The 24,140-nt window shown below is 51.9% G+C and overlaps 1 protein-coding gene across 1 annotated transcript in view; it reads left to right on the forward strand.

Annotated features, from left to right (window-relative positions):
- The first annotated feature begins 2,794 nt into the window (after positions 1–2,794).
- PPAN (peter pan homolog) overlaps positions 2,795–24,140 on the forward strand; it is a 28,068-nt gene continuing 6,722 nt past the window's right edge. Inside the window, exons 1-8 of the mRNA XM_078600559.1 lie at positions 2,795–2,964; positions 6,144–6,314; positions 7,349–7,450; positions 8,024–8,074; positions 9,625–9,795; positions 17,331–17,407; positions 19,892–19,999; positions 20,797–20,920. Coding sequence (XP_078456685.1) covers positions 2,953–2,964; positions 6,144–6,314; positions 7,349–7,450; positions 8,024–8,074; positions 9,625–9,795; positions 17,331–17,407; positions 19,892–19,999; positions 20,797–20,920 — 816 coding nt within the window. The 5' untranslated portion in view covers positions 2,795–2,952. The remainder of the gene's footprint in view (positions 2,965–6,143; positions 6,315–7,348; positions 7,451–8,023; positions 8,075–9,624; positions 9,796–17,330; positions 17,408–19,891; positions 20,000–20,796; positions 20,921–24,140) is intronic.

The following is a 24,140-nucleotide window of genomic DNA, read 5'->3' on the forward strand; positions in this document are numbered from 1 at the left end:
GATGTTGATTCTAAATGTGGAGGGGATTACCAGAGGACCCGGAGAAAAATCCACATGACACAGGGAGAGAGAGAGACGCAAACTCCAAATATACAACAGGCATCAGGGTCTGGATCGAACCAGTGGTTACGTGGATTTTTCTCCGGGTCCTCCGTTTTTTCCCCCTCCACATTTAGAAACATGCATGGAGATTATTTAGATTATTTTGCTGCTATAAATTTCCACGACGATCAGCCACTTTTGTCGACCTATCATTTGTAAGCGCCAGGTAGCTTCAGCAAAAGAGCTATATTACTTTTCTATTTAAAGCGTTATTCGTGACTGCAGGGATTCATCTTCTTGGTTTTTTCGGTAAAGTCACGTAGAAGGGAAGTAATAAAATAATTAAAATAAAACATAATAAAATAATTCTCACGACTTTTCGGCTACAACGCAAGCTTGGCAGTGTCTCTTCACCTGAAGACGGCTGCTTGCGTTGTAGCCGAAACGTGAGAATTATTTTATTATGTTTTATTTTTATTATTTTATTACTTCCCTTCTACGTGACTTTACCGAAAGAACCAAGAAGATGAATCCCTGCATTCACGAAAGCTTTAAATCGAAAGCTATATTACTCTTATAATAAAAACATACTTTCTAGATGTTTTTTTTTTTATATAACGGGGAAGAAAGAGCAGAGAGGAGAAGAAACTCTCCCGTAAAGCCCTCTCGTCGTGGGACCAGCAGCCAGACCTCGACATCGGCACCCAACTCCTGAACTCGGCGCTGCTGCTCATACACGCAACACAGAATGACAGCACACGGATGGACGCCGAAGTTTAGCAATAAACAGCGAGCGGAGACGGAGCGGGTCCACGGGGAGAAAAGCCTCCAGCAGCTGGCGAATGTCAAAGCTGCCACGGGTCAAAGGTTACATTCATAAACATTGCTTCTGCGAGCCATGTCACCGATGTTTGTTGAACTTCTTTCGCACCGTACGTAGCCAATCGTACTAATTGGCGGTGCGTGGGAAGGACAGCAAACTTAACAGAAAGCGTGAGTTTTTAAATTATATTTGAAAATGCATAGCCCCAGTTACTTCTTCATAGCAGAAGGGACTCGTAGAGACCCACAGAGATCCATAAGGGGTTGCCAGGTAGGGCACTGATAAGGGGTTGACAGGTAGGGGGCCGTCCATACAAGACGTCACGTATCTGGGGGGGTCAGACATTTGTGACGATGTGTGACGACGGGGGAGGGTTGATAAATGTGACGTCACATTAAAATTGCAACTTTAAATAAATATAGAATTTAGATTTAAAGCTTTCGTGACTGCAGGGATTCATATTCTTGGTTCTTTCGGTTAAGTCACGTAGAAGGGAAATAATAAAAATAAAACAATTAAATTCTCACGACGTTTCGATTGCAACACAAGCAATCATTCGATGATGATCATCTGATGATTATTGCTTGTGTTGCAATCGAAACGTTCTGAGAATTGTATTGTTTTATTTTTATTATTGTATTACTTCCCTTCTACGTGACTTTACCGAAAGAACCAAGAATATTAATATAGAATTGTTATAACAACACTAATTGTTATAACAACACTCCTACAACATCAGAGTGCAGCGCCACATTAAATACGCACTACAATGACAATAGTTTAAAGCGATTTGAAGCATGTTTTATTTTCAAAATGGAAATGTGGTTTTGGGGGGGGGGCAGAGCTTTGTGACGTCATATTTAAGGGGGGTCTGATTTTTTGAGACGAGGGGGGGGGGTCAAAAATTGTCAAAAATCGCGTGACGTCATTTATGGACGAACCCTTATCTCTATTTTGTACTCCTATCGTTATTGTTGTTGTCTGCTGCTGTAACTCGCTGACCACGTGCCCATACTGGACATCCGTGAAAATGAAAAGCGCTTCATAGCTCTTCGGATTGCTCCTCCTGCTGCTACTGCAGTCGACATAAAGATGCCGATTCTCGATACAGCCCAAGTCCCTCCTGTGTCGAGTACATAAAACAAGTAAACCCGTAAAAACTAAGTTTTTCACTCTAAATCCTTTATATGCGTGGCATCGGGGCGGCTAGAGTCCTCTCGTCCTCTGGCTTGAGATGGCTGCCACCTATGGGTCAGATGATTGTCTGGCAGCATTAACCAATTGGTAATTAAATATTTAAAAAAAAAATCCCTAAACAGTGTAAAATTTTGGAATTTTTTTTTCACGAAAATGCATTGTCACACACAACGAGTGTGTGTGCAAAATGTCAGCTCGATTGGATCACGGGAAGTGGGTTAAAAAACTACCGAAAGATTTGCACGGTCCTAAGCAAGCAAGCGAACTTAATATAAAGGATTTAAAAACAATAATCCATCAATTCTAGCTTTGAAGCTTTCGTGACTGCAAGGATTCACACTCTTTGGTTTTTTTCGGTAAAGTCACGTCGGTAAAAAAAATTGAATAAAATAAATGAAAAAACAAAATTAAATTTAGTTATTTACATTTTTACCGAGATGACTTTACCGAAAAAACCAAAGAGTGTGAATCCATCATCCATTCCCTGGGGCGTTCGGTGTCTGTGAGCGGGTGGCAAGGGCTGGGACACGCTCCTGCTCCTGCTGCTGATTTCCCACTCAAGTCGGTGGCGTCGTCGGAGTCATCTCAGCATAGCGCAGCTACATCGAGCCCCGCCCACACCCCCCCCCCATCGCGTCTCCTCAAACCCCCCTCGGCCACCACGAGGGGGAGCCCGAGAGGTTGAAGGCGGCGGGGGGGGGGAACAAAATCCACCCGGAACCTTTTTGTTGTTCGTCGGTTTTTGTTGGTGCGCGGCGGAATTCCGCCCTGCGAGGAACCGGAAGTGGCTCCTGGGGCCTCGCCGCGCACGTGGGAACGGAGAGCAGACGACGAGAAGCAGCAGCAGCTACAACTACAGCAGCTACAGTAGCAGCTACAGCAGCAGCAACATGGGGAAGAAGGTGAGGCACAGAGACACAGACACACACAGAGATACAGAGAGAGAGACACACAGAGAGAGAGAGAAGCATGGGGAAAAATGTGAGGCACAGATAGAGAGAGATACAGAGATACACGCAGAGATACAGAGAGAGAGACACGGAGATACAGAGAGATGTAGAGAAGCATGGGGGAGAAGGTGAGGCACAGATAGAGAGAGATACAGATAGATAGACACAGATACAGAGAGATAGACGCATGGGGAGGAAGGTGAGGCACTCACTCACACAGAGACACAGATAGATAGACACAGAGATACACAGAGAGCTAGACACAGAGATACAGATACATAGATAGACACGGAGAGAGAAGCATGGGAAAGGTGAGGCACACTCACACAGAGACACAGAGATAGACAGACAGACACGGAGATACAGAGAGATAGATAGACAGAGACACAGATATAGAGAGACCGACATAGAGAGAGACAGAGATATAGATCGACAGATAGAGGGGACAGAGATAGACACAGAGGTAGAGACAGAGTGATAGACATAGAGGTAGAGACAGAGTGATAGACAGAGAGAGAGAGACAGAGAGATACAGAGCGAGAGATATAGAGAGGCAGAGATAGAGAGGTAGAGATACAGAGAGACAGAAAAGAAGGCGAGAGAGCTAGATACACATAGATACAAAGAAAATGAGAGAGAGACAGAGATACACAAAGAGATACACAGAGGTGAGAGACACAGATAGATACCAGAGGTAGATAGACAGAGATTTACATAGAAACAGTACAGAGAGAGAGATACAGGGAGAACGTGAGATACATACAGAGTTATACACAAGACTATACAGATATAATCGGAGAGATTCACAGAGAAAGACACGAAGGTATATTCACTGGCACAGACAGTATAAAGTGAGATACACACAGAGACGCAGCGAGATATACAGAGAGCTGTATACAGACACGTGCTGAAATACAAGAGATCGAGAGACGGAGACGTACTCGCTTAGATACACGTGTTGCCCCGGGACAGACACACACGTGTACGTACAGGGATTCACGCAGATACCCACGCATACATATGCGCACAGTGATACAGAGAGGTACACACATGCACGGAGAAATACAGAAGCACGCGGACATACGCCGGCGTGCATACAGAGACGTATATATGTAGAGACACGCGCAGCGAGATGCCGGCTTCCTTTCCAGCCACGTGTCGTGTCTTGAGGCCTCTCTCCACAGAACGCAGCAAGCAGCAGCAGCAGCAACTTGCCGGTCCCTTCTCAAAGCCACGCGTCCCTCTCGGCGTCTCTCTTATCTCTCTCTGAAGTGATCACAGGGTTTTGGGGAGGTTTTCTTTGTGCCTATGCTTCTTTGCGCAGCGTTGCATTCTGACTGTCGCCTGATGATGCTGGTCGTAATCGCTTTGCGAAACGTCGTAACTCGAATTGTGTGTATGCTGTGCGCGTACTGTCCAACACATACCGGTCTAACGACTGGGCACGTGTTTGTTTTACTGGTAGGAACCCACTGGTTCCACCAGCCCACAGGGGATTATTGTGTCCGTCCGTCGTGCAGGGAGGGGCTGGGTGGGGAGGGAGGGGCTGGGTGGAGGGTGGGGGGTGGGGAGGGGCTGGTCACCCCGTGGTGCCCTTATAAAACTCAACGTTTAACCTACTCACGCCGGCTTGTGCCCGCCCTCACAGTCGGGCATATTTGCGGAATACACCACGCCGCCGTTGACCCTGGCCATTGACCGAGCAACCCAACGTTCCTACCAGCTCCCTCCGCAGGACTGTGTGTTCCAGCAAAGCGGAACACTTTGGTACCAGTGTTAGGCTTGACAATGGGTGGAACGGCCGCGTGATTAGTATCGGCACTCCGCACCTCCGATTAGCACGGTTGGCTACGTACGGTGCTAAAGAGGTTCAACATACACACATCATACATACAACTTTGGAAAGGGGCAATGGTTGTAGCAGTCGAGCCAGGGCTTGGTGATTTGGGTGCACGTGTTTGTTTTTGGCTCGGCTCTTTGCTCGAATTGATGTTTTATGGTCAAAGACAGAATCACCCGCATAGAGTTTTATCCTTTGCATTCGTTTGAGGATGAATAGGGGGGAAACATTTCATTTATCAGGTGCGGGCCGATGGGTTTGTGGAGATGTGGCCACTGCATTGCACAGCGGTAGACGTGGCTGTGCAATGTTGAAGGTCGGCCGAGAGCGCCGCCGTGTCGATATCGTTCAACCAGGAGACAAAATAAACCCATTGAGACACGTGGCACGTCGCCTCGACTGCAAGTGCGACCCCAACCGCACGAGACAGTTGAAGTTGCCTTTTTGGTACGAGGTTAACCCCAGTCTTTTTTTTTCACGGTAGTGCAAGTACCTTACGCTTGAATTATACATCCAGGTTTAAGCCTGTGATCCATGCAGTAGCGCGACTAACTCTGTCCAGTCCGCGGGTGTCGAAATCCAGCCGTTGGTGATATGGTACGGCGCGTGGCTAGGTTCAGGTGGCCGCAGTCACACTGCGGGGTCGGCTGTAACGACCCCACGTGTCTCTCGCGGCTCGAGGGAGCCGCCACAGTTTTCTTGACAGATCCAAGTCGTGCGGAGCAGTGGATGGGGGGCAGAGGTCGCAACCGGGTACCCGATACCCATACCCTACCCGATACCCGGCTATCCGTACCCGGCCGGGTACGGGTACCCGTTTGCGACCCTGGTACGGCCGGGTACGGGTACGGGTAGGCCGTGAGTCACTGGTGAGTCACCGTTTGTCACTCATTTCCCAACGTCTTGTCTCTTCTCACAATTCAAGTTCCTATAATCAACCCACCCGCGCCTGTAACATGGCTTCATCCCAGAGGCCGCAATCAGATACCCGTACCCTACCCGTACCCGGCCGGATACGGGTAGGGTACGGGTACGGCCGGGTACGGGTACCCGTTTGCGACCCTGGTGCGGCCGGGTACGGGTAAGGAATGAAAACCCGTTTGCGACCTCTGATGGGGGGCGGGGGGGGGGTGATGCTCGACGAGGTTTTTACGAGGAACCCGGCAGAGCTCCACAGCGGTCACCAAAGCGGTGTTCATTGAACCCGGTGACCCCGCACGTGCGGCGCAACTGCAGTTGTCCGCGTGCGAGCGATCACGTGGGGGGGGCTGTCGTTTCTCTGGGGCTGCAGACGCGCAACCAGCGCAAGGCGGCGTCGCTGGCGGAGCAGGCGGCGCAGGACGCCTTCTCGGGGGTCCCGCACACCCTGGTGTTCTCGCGCGGTACCCCGTCGCGCACGCTCACGCAGCTCGTGACCGACACGCGGCGCGTCATGCAGCCCTACACCGCCAGCAGCCTCAAGGTTCGCACGCAGCACGGCCGCCACGACTCGCTACACACACACACACACTTGCTCCACACACACACTCGCTACACACACACACACCTGCTCCACACACACACACTCGCTCCACACACACACACTCGCTCCACACACACACACTCGCTACACACACACACTCGCTACACACACACACTCGCTACACACACACTCTACACACATACTCTGAACACACTCTTTGTACACACACACTCTCTACACACACTCTACACACACTCTCTGCACCCACTCTCGACACACACACTTGCTGCACACACTTTCTACACACACTCTACACACTACACAAACACATACTCTGAACACTCTGTACACACACACTCTACACACACACTTTCTACACACACTCTACACACACTCGCTACACACACTCTCGACACACACCAATCATCAACAATTACAGTATCTGTAATTTAATTAATTGTGATTACATGTACTAATGTCACGCTCGACTGAGAACTCTTGGTAGGACCCTCTTCATTAAGCACTGAGGCCCGGGTAGGCTTTGCTAGTAAGGTTCATAATCTTCTTGGTTCTTTCGGTAAAGTCACGTAGAAGGGAAATAATAAAATAATAAAAATAAAACATAATAAAATAATTCTCACGACGTTTCGGCCACAACGCTAGCAGCCGTCCTCAGGTGAAGACCAGGTCTGTCGGGGAGACAGCGTCTGACTGAAACACCACCACGCTGTCTCCCCGACAGACCTGGTCTTCACCTTAGGATGGCTGCTTGCGTTGTGGCCGAAACGTCGTGAGAATTATTGTATTATGTTTTATTTTTATTATTTTATTATTTCCCTTCTGCGTGACTTTACCGAAAGAACCAAGAAGATGAATCCCTGCAGTCACGAAAGCTTTAAGTCGAAATTTAAGGTTCATAATCACAAAATCAAATCTCTTCTGCAGCTCAAAGCCCGATCGTGATTGTGCATGGCAGATCATCGCTTGTGGAACTGCGTCGCCTCGTGCGGTTCTCCATCCCTCTGGGTGTGCAGGTTGGCCGCAAGAACGTCCTCAAAGATTTTGTGACCGTGTCCGGACCCTTGGGCATCACGCATTTCATGATTTTCTCCAAAACTTTGGACGGCATCAACCTGGTGAGTGGATGACTTACTGCTCCCGTGCTGTTTCTGTTCTGGAAAGGGGCGTTCAACCGGTGTGTTCACTATTGCCCTATTTTGGTAAATTCTCAAATATGAATTCCTTTCGAGAAGATATCATGAGAACACGAATTCACCCATCTCTCTCCCCCATCCCTTCTCCCTCACTCCTCTCGAATCTTCTGCTCACAACCTCGGTGCCACCTTCAACTACTCCCTCTGACACTACCCAGACTCTCTGATCTCACCTGTTCAGCAATCATAACATCCCTCCCCTCCTCTCACTCTCTCCACCGACACGACATTGCTCTGCCGGATTTAAAACCTCCCCCCCCCCCCCCACACTGCTGCTTTACTTTCCCAACTCCACTGGCTCGCTGTCCACTATCTCTGTCCTTTTAAATATCTCACTCTTGTCTACAAATCCCTCCATTGTCTTGTCCCACCGTATCTTGCTTCTCTCGTATCTTCTCGCCACGTGTTGATCGTTACCCGTCGTGTGTTGCGCACCCTCATTAAGTGAGCGACGACCATGATGCATGGAGTGCGTGGTTCTTTTCTATCCCACAGAAACTCGCGCGCATTCCCAACGGACCGACAATAACCTTCAAAGTGAATGAGGTGAGCAGTCGTTTTATATTTTACCGCAAAATGGTAATCGATATTTAAAAAAATGTACAACACCCACAACAGGGTCAAGCAAAAATGTAATGCTATCTTGTGCAACACTGCCAGGTGGCTACACCCGTAGCAGTACTAAAACCAACACATTTTTATTTTACCAGTTAAAGCTCATTGAGCTATGTAGCTCTTTTTCAGAGGTGACCCGGCCACAAATGATAGCTCGACAAAGTGGTTTCTCGTCACGTGGAGAGTTATAGCAGCAGTCAAATACTCTAAACGTGTTTAGCGGTGATTCTAAATGTGGAGGGAACAACCGGAGGACCCAGAGAAAAATCCGCGCCAGCAACCAGGGCGGCCACTTGGAATCGAACCGTGAACCTGTGCAGCGTGCGGTGAATGTGCTACCCAGAGGCCACGTCTCGTCCGTGGTGATGGGATGACCGCATCTTGCCACCGGTGTCTCCTCGGTCAGTCGCTATCGTCTGTGTCCGTGTCTGTGACCGGGCTGTTTACGACGTAGTTGAGATGAATATCGTGGTTCAATTGCTTGGCTCTCTGTATGCTCCCATGAGTCATCGTTAACACTCGTACAGTATTCACTCACTTGAAGGCAATGTTGCGTTTATCCCGAAAATTACAATTTCCTCGCACAGTGTAAACATTTGAAATATTTCACCTCGAATATCTCTTGATGGAACGTTTCGTTTCCCAGGGTGTCTGTTGAGGCACGCGTAACAAACACACACAATGACACACAGCCAGGGCATGTGAACCCAGCCGTGCTGTCCACTGCCCCGCAAGGACTTGGTCACCACACGAGGATTGCAGTGGCCATTATTTATTTTCCTGTCTGTGAACCCCCTCCACACGCCGATCGATTGTCGTTGCCCTCAACAACCAGGTCCAGTGCCCACCACCAGCCACCAGCGGTCCCGTGCCTTCCCTCACCCCGAGCGCCACTCCCCTTTTATCCTTTTCCCCCCTCTCACGTCTCCGCCCCATCCCCTTCCTTCAAACCAATCCCTCTGCTTCCCTTCTAACCGCCTCTACGGGACCCCTTGCCTCGTTCAAATCTCCCCGCCTTCTCCCGCATTCAAAAACCTTCCGACCAATCGCCACCGAGCAGGCCGCATCACGGTTCTCCGTGTGCAGCGAGCGCCCCGCGTCGTGTCGGCTACGGTGAATGTGGTGAATGTGGTGAATGCCGTGAATGTGGTGAATGTGGTGTCCGTCTCGCAGAGGTCGCAAACGGGTTTTGATTCCTTACCCGTACCCGGCCGCACCAGGGTCGCAAACGGCTACCCGTACCCGGCCGGGTTCGGGTAGCCGGGTATCGGGTAGGGTACGGGTATCGGGTACCCGGTTGCGACCTCTGCCGTCTCGACCCCTCCCCCATCGCGGCGTCCTACAGAGATGCTTGTCGCGAAGATACCCGACGTCTTAGCGGTAGTAACGGTGTGTGTGTGTGTGACGGTGTGTGTGTGTGTGGCGGTGTGTGTGTGTGTGGCGGTGTGTGTGTGTGTGGCGGTGTGTGTGTGTGTGCGCAGTACTGCCTGCACAGGGACGTGGTGTCGTCCATCAAGAGGCACCGCATGCACGAGGAGCAGTTCACGACGCCGCCGCTGCTCGTGTGCAACAACCTGTCGCGCGAGCACACGCACCTCAAGCTCACCGGCGCCATGCTGCAGAACATGTTCCCCAGCATCAACGTGCACAAGGTGCGTCAGCCGCCGCCACGCGCTGGTGCCGCGGTGGCGAGATGTTAACTACCTCGCCTGGTATGCAGGAGGTCGTGGGTTCGATCCGGACCTTGACGCCTGCTGTATATGTGGAGTTTGCACGTCTCTCTCTCTGTGGCCATGTGGATTTTTTTCCGGGTCCTCCGGTTTTTGCCTTCACATTTAGAAACGTGCGTTTAGAATATTTGGCTGTTATCAAATTCAACTTGATGAACCACTTCGTGGCCAGGTCAGTGGCCCTTACCTGCTAAGATAAAAATGGATTAGTCTTTTGTTTTTCTCTGCACCTCTGATTAGTGTGTTTGGCTACGTACAGCGCAAAAGAAACTCAACACACACACGCATAAGAGTATGGGTCTCGATAGGTCTCTATGCCTCTATACGAGTCTCTTGATCTCCATGGGTGTCTGGGTCTCTTCCTTCTGATATTAGGAAGTCACCGGAGCGATGCATTTAAAAAATCTCAATTAAACACTCGTGCTTTTTTGTTAAAGCGTGTTGTCCTTCCCCCGCACCTCCGATTGGCACGGCTGGCTGTGGAAGAAGTTAACATACACACACATAAATACAAATATACACACACATAAATACACACACATAAATACACACACACATAAATACACACACACATACATACACACATAAATACACACACACATACATACACACACACATAAATACACACATACATACACACACACATAAATACACACACACATAAATACACACACATAAATACACACACACATAAATACACACACACATAAATACACACACACATAAATACACACACACATAAATACACACACATAAATACGCACACACATAAATACACACACACATAAATACACACATACATACACACACACATAAATACACACACACATACACACACACATAAATACACACACACATAAATACACACACACATAAATACACACATACATACACACACACATAAATACACACACACATAAATACACACACACATACATACACACACACATACATACACACACACATAAATACACACACACATAAATACACACACACATAAATACACACACACATAAATACACACACACATACATACACACACACATAAATACACACACACATAAATACACACACACATAAATACATACACACACATAAATACATACACACACATAAATACACACACACACACATACATAAATACACACACACATAAATACACACACACATAAATACACACACACATACATACACACACACACACACACACATAAATACACACACACATAAATACACACATACATACATACACACACACATGAATACACACACACATAAATACACACACACATAAATACACACACACATAAATACACACACACATAAATACACACACACATAAATACACACACACATACATACACACACACATACATACACACACACATAAATACACACACACATAAATACACAACAACAACAACAACCGCCATTCGCCACTAAGTGGCGGTGACGTCACCACGACGCTTGTGCCAGGCCATGTGCACCTTGAGGCCACGTGAAGTGTCGAACGCCCGCTGGCAGGAGGTCACGGGGCAGACCCAGGTGCCACGGGTCGACTGACCGAGATGACCGAGATGACTGGCTGATGCACCACCTGTGCCCCCTACTGTGCCAACTTGCTGTGCTTTAGCCACCCGGCGCTCCGCTCGTTGTTGTGAGCGTCGCTCCTCCGCCCTCCGTTGTTGTTGGAGGGCGACTGCCTCCAACTGCCCAGTAGCATCCTTCACGAGCCTCCTCCACTGAGGCCGATCTTGACACCGCTGGTACCAGTCATCGGCAAGTCCACTCAGCTCCACGTCCTCCTGTACCACATCACTCCATCTCTTCTCTAGCCCGTGCCGCGCCCGTTTAGCCCCCTCGATCCGGCCGAACAAAAGCTGTTTAGGCATGCGGTGGCTGGGCATGCGGGCTACATGACCCAGCCAACGCAGCCTTGCCTGCCGGAGGAGCTCACTGATGGGACTTTGCCCAGATCTTTCAAGGACTTGTGAGCTCCTCACACAATCCAGCCTGGTTAAACCCAGGATGGATCGTAGGCAGGCCAGCCTAAATGTTTCCAACCGGCGAAGATGCTCCACTAGGGGGGTCCACGTTTCGCAAGCATAGAGAAGGGAGGGAATGACCGTGGCCGAGAAGACCTGAAGCTTCGTGCGGAGCGACAGACCAGGTAGCTTCCACACAGCGTTACGCAACCGATGAAAAGATATTGCCGCTCGACTGATTCGGAGTGAGACCTCTGCTGATAAACTGGAGCCGGTCATGAGCACACTGCCCAGGTATGGGAAACTCTCTACTCTCTCCACAACTGCCCCATCACCGATTGGGAGTTGTGGGGGCGGAGTGCCCGATGGTACAAAATACCCAGGCAGGTGCTTAGTTTTGGTGGGGCTGATGGTAAGGCCCCACCTCTTAGTGGCACGCTCCAGTCTCAGCAGCAGCGTCTCCAACTCCTCTTCTGAATGAGCAGCTATTACCAAATCATCGGCATACATAACGTGGTTGACCAATAGGGAGCCATCCCTTGATCGCACCCGGGCGTCGATCAGCCTCCCATTGTATCTGTACCAAATGGTAATTCCCCCGGTACAGCTATTGAAGGCTTCACGAACTACGCAGTCGAAATAGATGTTAAATAATGTGGGAGCCAGAGGACATCCCTGTCGCACCCCAAGGTGTACAGGGAAAGGCTCCGACTCCCGGCCACGTAGTTTTACCCGGGCCCGCTCACCATCATGAAGGTCCTTAATGATCGTGAGCAGAGGGTCAGGGACTCCGAAAGCACGAAGAACAACCCAGAGCCCAGTCCTACTGATGGTATCATAGGCCTTGACCAGGTCAATAAAGCAGAGATGTAGGTCTTTTTGGAATTCCCTACACCTCTGCTGTAGCAGACGGACAGAAAATATGGCATCTGTGCAGGACCGCCCTTTCCTGAAACCACATTGGGGCTCCGCAAGCCTCTCCTCAGCATGCCTAGCAAGGCGATGTTGAATAATCCTTGCCAGGACCTTACCCGGCACACTGAGGAGTGAGATGCCCCTGTAGTTGTTACAGTCGGTACGGTCCCCCTTCTTAAAGAGGGGGACCACCAGGGCATCCTTCCAGTCCTGCGGAACCCGTCCAGTGGTCCAGACTGTTGTTATGATGTCATATAGGGCAGTCTGTGCACAAACGCCACCCTCCCTCAGCATTTCGCCTGGGAGATCATCTCTGCCCGGTGCCTTCCCTGGTCTCAGACTCCGGATCGCCCTCAGTACTTCCTCAACAGCCGGTACCTCAGCCAGCCACTCACAGGGGGTGACCTCTTCCAATATTTGAGGCACCGCAGCCTCAGCAGGGTTATCCCCACTTTGTGCCATGATGTTTTCCTGGCTGAGAGATTTTCCCTCCCCCAGGACCTCACAGAAATGCTCAGCAAATCTGCAAACCTGTTCCTGGGGGTCGGAGATTGGATCACCGTTTTTTCCTCTAATGATGGTAATAGGTGTGGCGCTGCAGGTTACTTTTTTGATGGAGTTAAATAGTGATTTGTGATCGCGGGCCACTGAGGCAGACTCCATCTCCTCAGCAACCCGCGACCACCACCCATCCTTACAGCGCCTCACGGCTCTCCGAACCTCCGAGCGAAGACTGCGGTAAACCTCCTCATTCTCTGACGTGGGATGCTGTAGGCGATGAGAGTGGGCCTGTCGCTTTTTCTCAATTAACCTGAACACCTCCTCCGTCAGCCAGGGTTCCCGGGGAGGTCTGGACCGCGTACCCAAAGCAGCCATTGCAGCTGCATGAGTCACAGTCTTAAACCTCGCCCATTTACCCTCGACATCAGGTGGAGTGGGGGACGATGCCAACCCCAGCTGCAAGCGATGATGAAATTCTCGCTTGCAACTTTCATCAGCTAACTTAGACCAGGCCACTTTTGGTTGGAATGGGATCCTGGGTGTACACCCACCACCGGAGTGGAAGAATGGCAGGCGCATCTTACAGATGACTAGTCGATGGTCAGAGGGCAGATCAGCTCCACGGTAGGTCCTGGTGTCAAGGACATGGGCTCGCATCCGCTGGTCCGTCACTACGTAGTCCAGCAGATGTTCTTGCTTGGACCCGGCATGCATCCATGATGTTGTGTGGATGCGCCGATGCCGGAAGAGCGTGTTGGTAATTGCAAGCCCATGGGCTGCACAAAAATCTAGCAGCCTCCTACCGTTATTATTGAGCTGATCTGGCCCATGCCTTCCAATCACTCCAGACCAGGTGCCAGTATCATGACCAACTCGGGCATTGAAGTCACCCAACAAGATGACTCTGTCCCGAGTGGCCACTTTAGCCAGCACCTGTGACAGGAGGTCATAGAAAGCGTCCGACTCATCGGCTTTGCCTGCATCCCTCCACAGATGTTCGTCTTCGGTGGGGGCATAAGTAACCACGACCACCACTCCTCGCCTCTGGTTGATGGGAAGGCGAGCCCAAAGTAGCCTGGGGCTTACAGCTTCCCACACCTCACCGCCACGCTCCCACGCCCCCTTCATTCTTTTGTTCAGAAGAAGAGCCACACCCTGTTGTTTGGCAGTCTCCTGCCCCGAGTAGAGGACTGTCCACCCCTCATGGTGGCAGGAGCCAGAACCGGTCCACCGGACCTCCTGAATGCCACAGAGATCCAGGCGGTACCGGTCCAGCTCCCGACAGAGGAGTGGCAGCCTCTCCTCCGCAGTGAGCGTTCGAACATTCCACGTGGCCATCCGCAATGGTTTTTCGTTGTTTCTGGAGGAGCCCCGAGGGTTAAAATTCAATCTCCTGGCTCCGCCAAATGGGGTTTGGCCAGGAGACGTCATGAAAGCCTGACCCCCCGGGGCCTCCGGCACAAGCTTATTAATTACAGGTTTATGTTTACTTCGTAGTTTAGTGGTGGTTAATTGAAGGTGGAGGGGTTACCAGCCCCTCGCACCCGTCCAGAGCCCCCGTTTAGCCACTGTGGTGGTCACAGACGCCATGAGGGGAGAGGCCAATGGGCATTGGCCCTCCCCCCACAGCACTGCCCACGACAATGTTGCCCGTCCGGCACCGCGAGGAGGTAGGAGGTTGTTTTGCCGGACATAAATACACACACACATACATACACACACACATAAATACACACACACATAAATACACACACACATAAATACACACACACAACAACAACAACAACAACCGCCATTCGCCACTAAGTGGCGGTGACGTCACCACGACGCTTGTGCCAGGCCATGTGCACCTTGAGGCCACGTGAAGTGTCGAACGCCCGCTGGCAGGAGGTCACGGGGCAGACCCAGGTGCCACGGGTCGACTGACCGAGATGACCGAAATGACTGGCTGATGCACCACCTGTGCCCCCTACTGTACCAACTTGCTGTGCTTTAGCCACCCGGCGCTCCGCTCGTTGTTGTGAGCGTCGCTCCTCCGCCCTCCGTTGTTGTTGGAGGGCGACTGCCTCCAACTGCCCAATAGCGTCCTTCACGAGCCTCCTCCACTGAGGCCGATCTTGACACCGCTGGTACCAGTCATCGGCAAGTCCACTCAGCTCCACATCCTCCTGTACCACATCACTCCATCTCTTCTCTAGCTCGTGCCGCGCCCGTTTAGCCCCCTCGATCCGGCCCAACAAAAGCTGTTTAGGCATGCGGTGGCTGGGCATGCGGGCTACATGACCCAGCCAACGCAGCCTTGCCTGCCGGAGGAGCTCACTGATGGGACTTTGCCCAGATCTTTCAAGGACTTGTGAGCTCCTCACACAATCCAGCCTGGTTAAACCCAGGATGGATCGTAGGCAGGCCAGCCTAAATGTTTCCAACCGGCAAAGATGCTCCACTAGGGGGGTCCACGTTTCGCAAGCGTAGAGAAGGGAGGGAATGACCGTGGCCGAGAAGACCTGAAGCTTCGTGCGGAGCGACAGACCAGGTAGCTTCCACACAGCGTTACGCAACCGATGAAAAGATATTGCCGCTCGACTGATTCGGAGTGAGACCTCTGCTGATAAACTGGAGCCGGTCATAAGCACACTGCCCAGGTATGGGAAACTCTCCACTCTCTCCACGACTGCCCCATCACCAATTGGGAGTTGTGGGGGTGGAGTGTCCGATGGTACAAAATACCCAGGCAGGTGCTTAGATTTGGTGGGGCTGATGGTAAGGCCCCACCTCTTAGTGGCACGCTCCAGTCTCAGCAGCAGCGTCTCCAACTCCTCGTCTGAATGAGCAGCTATTACCAAACCATCGGCATACATAACGTGGTTGACCAATAGGGAGCCATTCCTTGATCGCACCCGGGCGTCGATCAGCCTCCCATTATATCTGTACCAAATGGAAATTCCCCCGGTACAGCTATTGAAGGCTTCACGAACTACGCAGTCGAAATAGATGTTAAATAATGTGGGAGCCAGAGGACATCCCTGTCGCACCCCAAGGTGTACAGGGAAAGGCTCCGACTCCCGGCCACATAGTTTTACCCGGGCCCGCTCACCATCATGAAGGTCCTTAATGATCGTGAGCAGAGGGTCAGGGACTCCGAAAGCACGAAGAACAACCCAGAGCCCAGTCCTACTGATGGTATCATAGGCCTTGACCAGGTCAATAAAGCAGAGATGTAGGTCTTTTTGGAATTCCCTACACCTCTGCTGTAGCAGACGGACAGAAAATATGGCATCTGTGCAGGACCGCCCTTTCCTGAAACCGCATTGGGGCTCTGCAAGCCTCTCCTCAGCGTGCCTAGCAAGGCGATTTTGAATAATCCTTGCCAGGACCTTACCCGGCACACTGAGGAGTGAGATGCCCCTGTAGTTGTTACAGTCGGTACGGTCCCCCTTCTTAAAGAGGGGGACCACCAGGGCATCCTTCCAGTCCTGCGGAACCCTTCCAGTGGTCCAGACTGTTGTTATGATGTCATGTAGGGCAGTCTGTGCACAAACACACACATAAATACACACATACATAAATACAAACATACACAAACACATAAATACACACATATAAATACATAAATACACACACACACATAAATACATATACACACATATACACACACACTGTGAGGGCACCACTTCCTGGCTTGCCAGGGACTTGCGTTGCAGCAAGTGGGGCTCCGTCTGCGTTCCTTCTATTTGGGGATTGAGTGTGGGCCTCTCTTGGTACGCGTGGGGTTTCCTCCGAGGGGTTCCCCCCGTGTTGGCCCGCACGTGCAGACGGTCGTTCGTGGAGTCGACCAAAATCTCGCAATGTCGGACCACAGAGCTCGGGCCGTGGTTAGCGCCGGTTCTGTCCGCCTTCCCGTCCTCCTTGTGGACGAGCAGAGAGACTGGGATTCTGTGCTGCGAGATGGTGGGAGTCGTGGCACGCCGTTCCGTGCTGCTGCTCACGAGGATGAGCAGATCCCGTGGGGTCCGATCGCTCGTGCCGATTGGTCACTCGTTCTCGGTGCTTTGGCAGGTCCGGCTGAACACGATCAAGCGCTGCGTCCTGTTTCACTACGACCCTGACACCAAGCTCATGGACTTCCGCCACTAGTAAGAGACTCCTGCACGCACGCAAGCACGCACACGCGCATACACAACAAAGACTAAGATCCCCTGTATAGCCTTAACAGACTGTTGGGGCAAGTGCTATTCGCGAGCACCTATGAAGGCTCCTCCAATTAGCACGGTTGGCTACATAAGAAATGCGAAAGAAATTCAACATGAATACTTGCACACGAGCACCACGCCCGGCCGTCTTTGTCTCCCTAGTAGCAACGGTTACACACCGCACCAGGCACTCAATTGAGGCTGAGTCGTCCTAGGGGAGGCCCAGGACCGGTTCAGATAATCGCCACTGGTTTTGGCCGTGAGCGGGAATCGAACTCATGTCCTCGGGTTCGTAGCGCAGCGTAGCGCTGACCGTTACACTACCGCTCCCCATCACAGACACACGGATGCGTACACACAGACACCCACACACAGACACCCATACACAGACATCCACACACAGACACCCACACACAGACACCCACACACAGACACCCACACACAGACACCCACACACACACACAGACACACACACACAGACACCTACACACAGACACCCACACACACACAGACACACACACACAGACACACACACACAGACACACACACACAGACACACACACACAGACACACACACACAGACACCCACACACAGACACCCACACACACCCACACACAGACACCCACACACAGACACACACACACAGACACACCTACACACAGACGCACACACACAGACACACACACACACAGACACACACACAGACACACACACACAGACACCCACACACAGACACACACACACAGACACACACACACAGACACACACACACAGACACACACACACAGACACCCACACACAGACACCCACACACACCCACACACAGACACCCACACACAGACACACACACACAGACACACCTACACACAGACGCACACACACAGACACACACACACACAGACACACACACAGACACACACACACAGACACCCACACACAGACACACACACACAGACACACACACACAGACACACACACACAGACACCTACACACAGACACACACACACACAGACACCCACACACAGACACCCACACACAGACACCCACACACATAGACACACACACACAGACACCCACACACAGACACCCACACACAGACACCCACACACAGACACCCACACACAGACACCCACACACAGACACCCACACACACACAGCCACACAGACACCCACACACAGACACCCACACACAGACACCCACACACAGACACCCACACACAGACACCCACACACAGACACCCACACACAGACACCCACACACAGACACACAGACACTCACACACAGACACTCACACACAGACACCCACACACAGACACACACAGACACCTACACACACAGACACACACACACAGACACACACACACAGACACACACACACACACAGACACACACACACACAGACACACACACACAGACACCTACACACAGACGCACACACACAGACACACACACACAGACACCCACACACAGACACACACACACAGACACACACACACAGACACACACACACAGACACCTACACACAGACACACACACACAGACACACACACACAGACACCCACACACAGACACCCACACACAGACACCCACACACAGACACCCACACACAGACACACACACAGACACACACACACAGACACACAGACACACACACACAGACACACACACACAGACACCCACACACAGACACCCACACACAGACACACACACACAGACACACACACACAGACACACACACACAGACACACACACACAGACACACACACAGACACCCACACACAGACACCCACACACAGACACCCACACACACACAGACACACACACACACAGACACCCACACACAGACACACACACACAGACACCCACACACACACACAACGCTGGGCTGCTATACCCCCCCCCCCACAGCCCGCTGTACAGTAGCAGTACCCACATACTGTACAGTAGTATCTACCCACTCTATAGTCGTACATACCGACTATAATAGTATATATTGACTCTATAGTCGTATATACAGACTCTATAATAGTATATATTGACTCTATAATAGTACTCACTTCACTTAGTGTAGTGGTGAGGCCTAGTCCCGTGCAGAGCCCCCGGCCTCGCCTAGATTGCCCAGCCGGCCGAGGTGTGCAACTTGGCAGGCTGGGGCTGGGCCGCTACCCCCCCACCATCCCCCCGCCCGCTCTACAGTAATAGTACGTAAGCTCTATAATATTAGTATCTACCGACCCTATAGTAGTAATTGCACACAGTGTAAACATCGCCACTAGGGAGACAAAGGCGGCCGGGCGTGGTGCCGGCTACCCACCCCCTCGTGGGTCGTGCCGGCCTTCAGAGGTGCTGCTCGCTAACAGCACTTGCCCCAACAGTCTGTTAAAGCTATACGGGGGATCTTTGCCTTTGCGTGTGTGTGCGCAGCAACTTGAGGGTGGTCCCTGTTGGCATGAGCAAGGGAGTGAAGAAGCTGCTGCAGGAGCGATTCCCCAACATGTCGCGGTTTTCAGACATCAGCGACCTTTTGTTAAGGTTCGTGCTCGTTGCGATTGCCTCCGGCCTGGCAGTAGGGCACACCTCGAGGTCTGTGCCTGTGGGGTGAGCGTGCTTGCGCGTGTGTGGGTTGTGTGTGCGTGTGGGGAGTAGTGGCGTAGTGGTGAGCGCACTCCAGAGGTCGCAAACGGGTTTTGATTCCTTACCCGTACCCGTACCCGGCCGCACCAGGGTCGCAAACGGGTACCCCTACCCGTACCCGACCGGGTACGGGTAGGGTACGGGTATCGGGTACCTGATTGCGACCTCTGGGATGAAGCCATGTTGCTGGCGCAGGTGGGTTGATTCTAGGAACTTGAATTGTGAGAAGAGACGAGACGTTGGGAAATGAGTGACAAACAGTTACTCACCAGTGACTCACGGTCTACCCGTACCCGGCCGCACCAGGGTCGCAAACGGGTACCCGTACCCGGCCGGGTACGGGTAGCCGGGTATCGGGTAGGGTACGGATATCGGGTACCCGGTTGCGACCTCTGGCGCACTCCCCGACGGCAACCCGAATTCAATTCTCACTCACGAGCTTAAACAGTGGCGAACATTTGAACTGGTCCTGGGCCTTCCAGAGGTCGACTCAGCCTTAAATGAGTATCTGGTGTGGTGTGTTAAGATCAGCACTGGGGTGACAAAGGCTGGCCGGGTGTGGTGCTGGCCACACCCCCTCCCTCGCGTGTCGTACCGGCCTTCGTAGGCGCTCGCTAACAGCACTTGCCCCAGCAGTCTGTTAAGGCTACACAGGGGATCTTTGTGTGTGTGTGCGCGCGTGCGCGTGCGTGCAGGGGAGGCAACCTCTCTGAGAGTGAGGCGGAGGTAGATGGAGAGCACAACATCACCGAGCTGCCCCAGTCTCTGTCGGGCCGCGGAAACATGGCCGCCCAGCAGAGTGCCGTGCGGCTCACAGAGGTGGAGATGGATGCGGCCGCGTCCGCGCGCCAACACAACTACACGCGCATTCACGGTGGCGAGATGTTGACGATCTCGCCTGGTACACAGGAGGCCGTGGGTTCGATCCTGACCCTGACGTCTGCTGTATATGTGGAGTTTGCGTGCGTCTCTCTCCCCGTGGGCGCGTGGAATTTTCTCCGGGAACCCCGGTTTTTCCCCTCCACATTTAGAATCATGCCTTTAGAGTATTTGCCTGCTTTCAATTTCCATGCTATAAGACACTTGGTTGGGCTATCACCTGTGGCCAGGTCGCTTCTGAAAAAGAGCTTAATAGCTCAGTGGGCCCTTACCTGGTAAAATAAAAATAGTTTATCTTCTTGGTTCTTTCGGTAAAGGCACGTAGAATGGAAATAATAAAATAATAAAAATAAAACATAATTAAATAATTCTCACGACGTTTCGGCCACAACGCAAGCAGCCGTCCTCAGGTGGAGAACAGGTCTGTCGGGGAGACAGCGTCTGAATGTTCTCCACCTGAGGACGGCTGCTTGCGTTGTGGCCGAAACGTCATGAGAAATATTTTATTATGTTTTATTTTCATTATTTTATTATTTCCATTCTACGTGACTTTACCGAAAGAACCAAGAAGATGAATCCCTGCAGTCACGAAAGCTTTAAATCGAAAAATAGTTTAGTTTCAAAGATTCCCCGTGCGGCCTTGACGGACTGTAGAATAACTCCGGTCCGTGCTGCCACGTCACTCCTGACTTGGCGCTGCCTGGCGGCATTCCCTCTAAACAAGGAAACCACTCGGGGCTGGGAGTGATTCCTTGTGAGTCTCTGCGACAGCCACGCTCCGTGTACCGAGGATTACTCTGTGTGTGTTGGGGGTCACTCTGTGTGTGCTGGGGGTCACTCTGTGTGTGCTGGGGGTCACTCTGTGTGTGTTGGGGGTCACTCTGTGTGTGCTGGGGGTCACTCTGTGTGTGCTTGGGGTCGCTCTGTGTGTGCTGGGGGTCACTGTGTGTGTTGGGGGTCACTCTGTGTGCTGGGGGTCACTCTGTGTGTGCTGGGGGTCACTCTGTGTGTGCTGGGGGTTACTCTGTGTGTGCTGGGGGTCACTCTGTGTGTTGGGGGTTACTCTGTGTGTGTTGGGGGTCACTCTGTGTGTGCTGGGGGTCACTGTGTGTTGGGGGTCACTCTGTGTGTGTTGGGGGTCACTCTGTGTGTGCTGGGGGTCACTCTGTGTGTGCTGGGGGTCACTCTGTGTGTGCTGGGGGTCACTCTGTGTGTGCTGGGGGTCACTCTGTGTGTGTTGGGGGTTACTCTGTGTGTGCTGGGGGTCACTCTGTGTGTGCTGGGGGTCACTCTGTGTGTGTTGGGGGTCACTCTGTGTGTGCTGGGGGTCACTCTGTGTGTGCTGGGGGTCACTCTGTGTGTGCTGGGGGTCACTCTGTGTGTGCTGGGGGTTACTCTGTGTGTGCTGGGGGTCACTCTGTGTGTGCTGGGGGTCACTCTGTGTGTGCTGGGGGTCACTCTGTGTGTGCTGGGGGTCACTCTGTGTGTGCTGGGGGTCACTCTGTGTGTGCTGGGGGTCACTCTGTGTGTGCTGGGGGTCACTCTGTGTGTGCTGGGGGTCACTCTGTGTGTGCTGGGGGTCACTCTGTGTGTGCTGGGGGTCACTCTGTGTGTGCTGGGGGTCACTCTGTGTGTGCTGGGGGTCACTCTGTGTGTGCTGGGGGTCACTCTGTGTGTGCTGGGGGTCACTCTGTGTGTGTTGGGGGTTACTCTGTGTGTGTTGGGGGTTACTCTGTGTGTGCTGGGGGTCACTCTGTGTGTGCTCGGGTCACTCTGTGTGTGTTGGGGGTCACTCTATGTGTGCTGGGGGTTACTCTGTGTGTCAGTTTAACACGTGTGCTGGGGGTTACTCTGTGTGTCAGTTTAACACGTAGGCTTAGTGCGGCCTGGAAGCGTATTATTAAATAAGATGCATTACAATTCCTTATAAGGGAAACAAGCACTAACTGATTATTAATGTAGCATAATCACAATAGAACACATTCCAAATGATTACTAATCTACAACTCGCATCGTAACAATAGCCTTATTACTAATCAAGTATATAATTACAATAACCCCCCCCTCAAATCTTTGCACCTGATGAGTTAATGATGACGTCACCCTGCTGCTGCTCTATATAAGAACGGGAGACAGCAGAGCCTCACCATTCTGGCGAATTGCCCGATGATGCTGGATGCAATTACCAGCGAAACGTCGTACTCAAATTGTAAATGTTGTGGTTTCACGCTTCAACACACCGGTGGGCTAAAGCAGTGAACTATTTGTCTTTTGTCAACGTGACACTTTTTTTTTTACTGATTGGCCGTGTCGGGTGGTGGAGGGTTACGACACATTTATAAATAACGCGATCTAAACCCAAAAAACGTTGATTACTCTGTGTGTGTTGGGGGTTACTCTGTGTGTGCTGGGGGTCACTCTGTGTGTGCTGGGGGTCACTCTGTGTGTGCTGGGGGTCACTCTGTGTGTGCTGGGGGTCACTCTGTGTGTGCTGGGGTCACTCTATGTGTGCTCGGGTCACTCTGTGTGTGTTGGGGGTCACTCTGTGTGTGCTGGGGGTTACTCTGTGTGTGTTGGGGGTTACTCTGTGTGTGCTGGGGGTCACTCTGTGTGTGCTGGGGGTCACTCTGTGTGTGCTGGGGGTCACTCTGTGTGTGTTGGGGGTCACTGTGTGTGCTGGGGGTCACTCTGTGTGTGTGTGTTGTGGGTTACTCTGTGTGCTGGGGGTCACTCTGTGTGTGCTGGGGGTCACTCTGTGTGTGTTGGGGGTCACTGTGTGTGCTGGGGGTCACTCTGTGTGTGCTGGGGGTCACTGTGTGTGTGTTGTGGGTTACTCTGTGTGTGCTGGGGGTCACTGTGTGTGCTGGGGGTTACTCTGTGTGTGTTGGGGGTCACTCTGTGTGTGCTGGGGGTCACTCTGTGTGTTGAGGGTCACTCTGTGTGTGCTGGGGGTTACTCTGTGTGTGTTGGGGGTCACTCTGTGTGTGCTGGGGGTCACTCTGTGTGTGCTGGGGGTCACTCTGTGTGTGTTGGGGGTCACTCTGTGTGTGCTGGGGGTCACTCTGTGTGTGTTGGGGGTTACTCTGTGTGTTGGGGGTCACTCTGTGTGTGCTGGGGGTCACTCTGTGTGTGTTGGGGGTCACTCTGTGTGTGCTGGGGG

The sequence above is a fragment of the Lampetra planeri genome, chromosome 14 (genome assembly GCF_965212315.1).
Source record: "Lampetra planeri chromosome 14, kcLamPlan1.2.h2, whole genome shotgun sequence".
NCBI classification, from domain to species: Eukaryota; Metazoa; Chordata; class Hyperoartia; order Petromyzontiformes; family Petromyzontidae; genus Lampetra; species Lampetra planeri.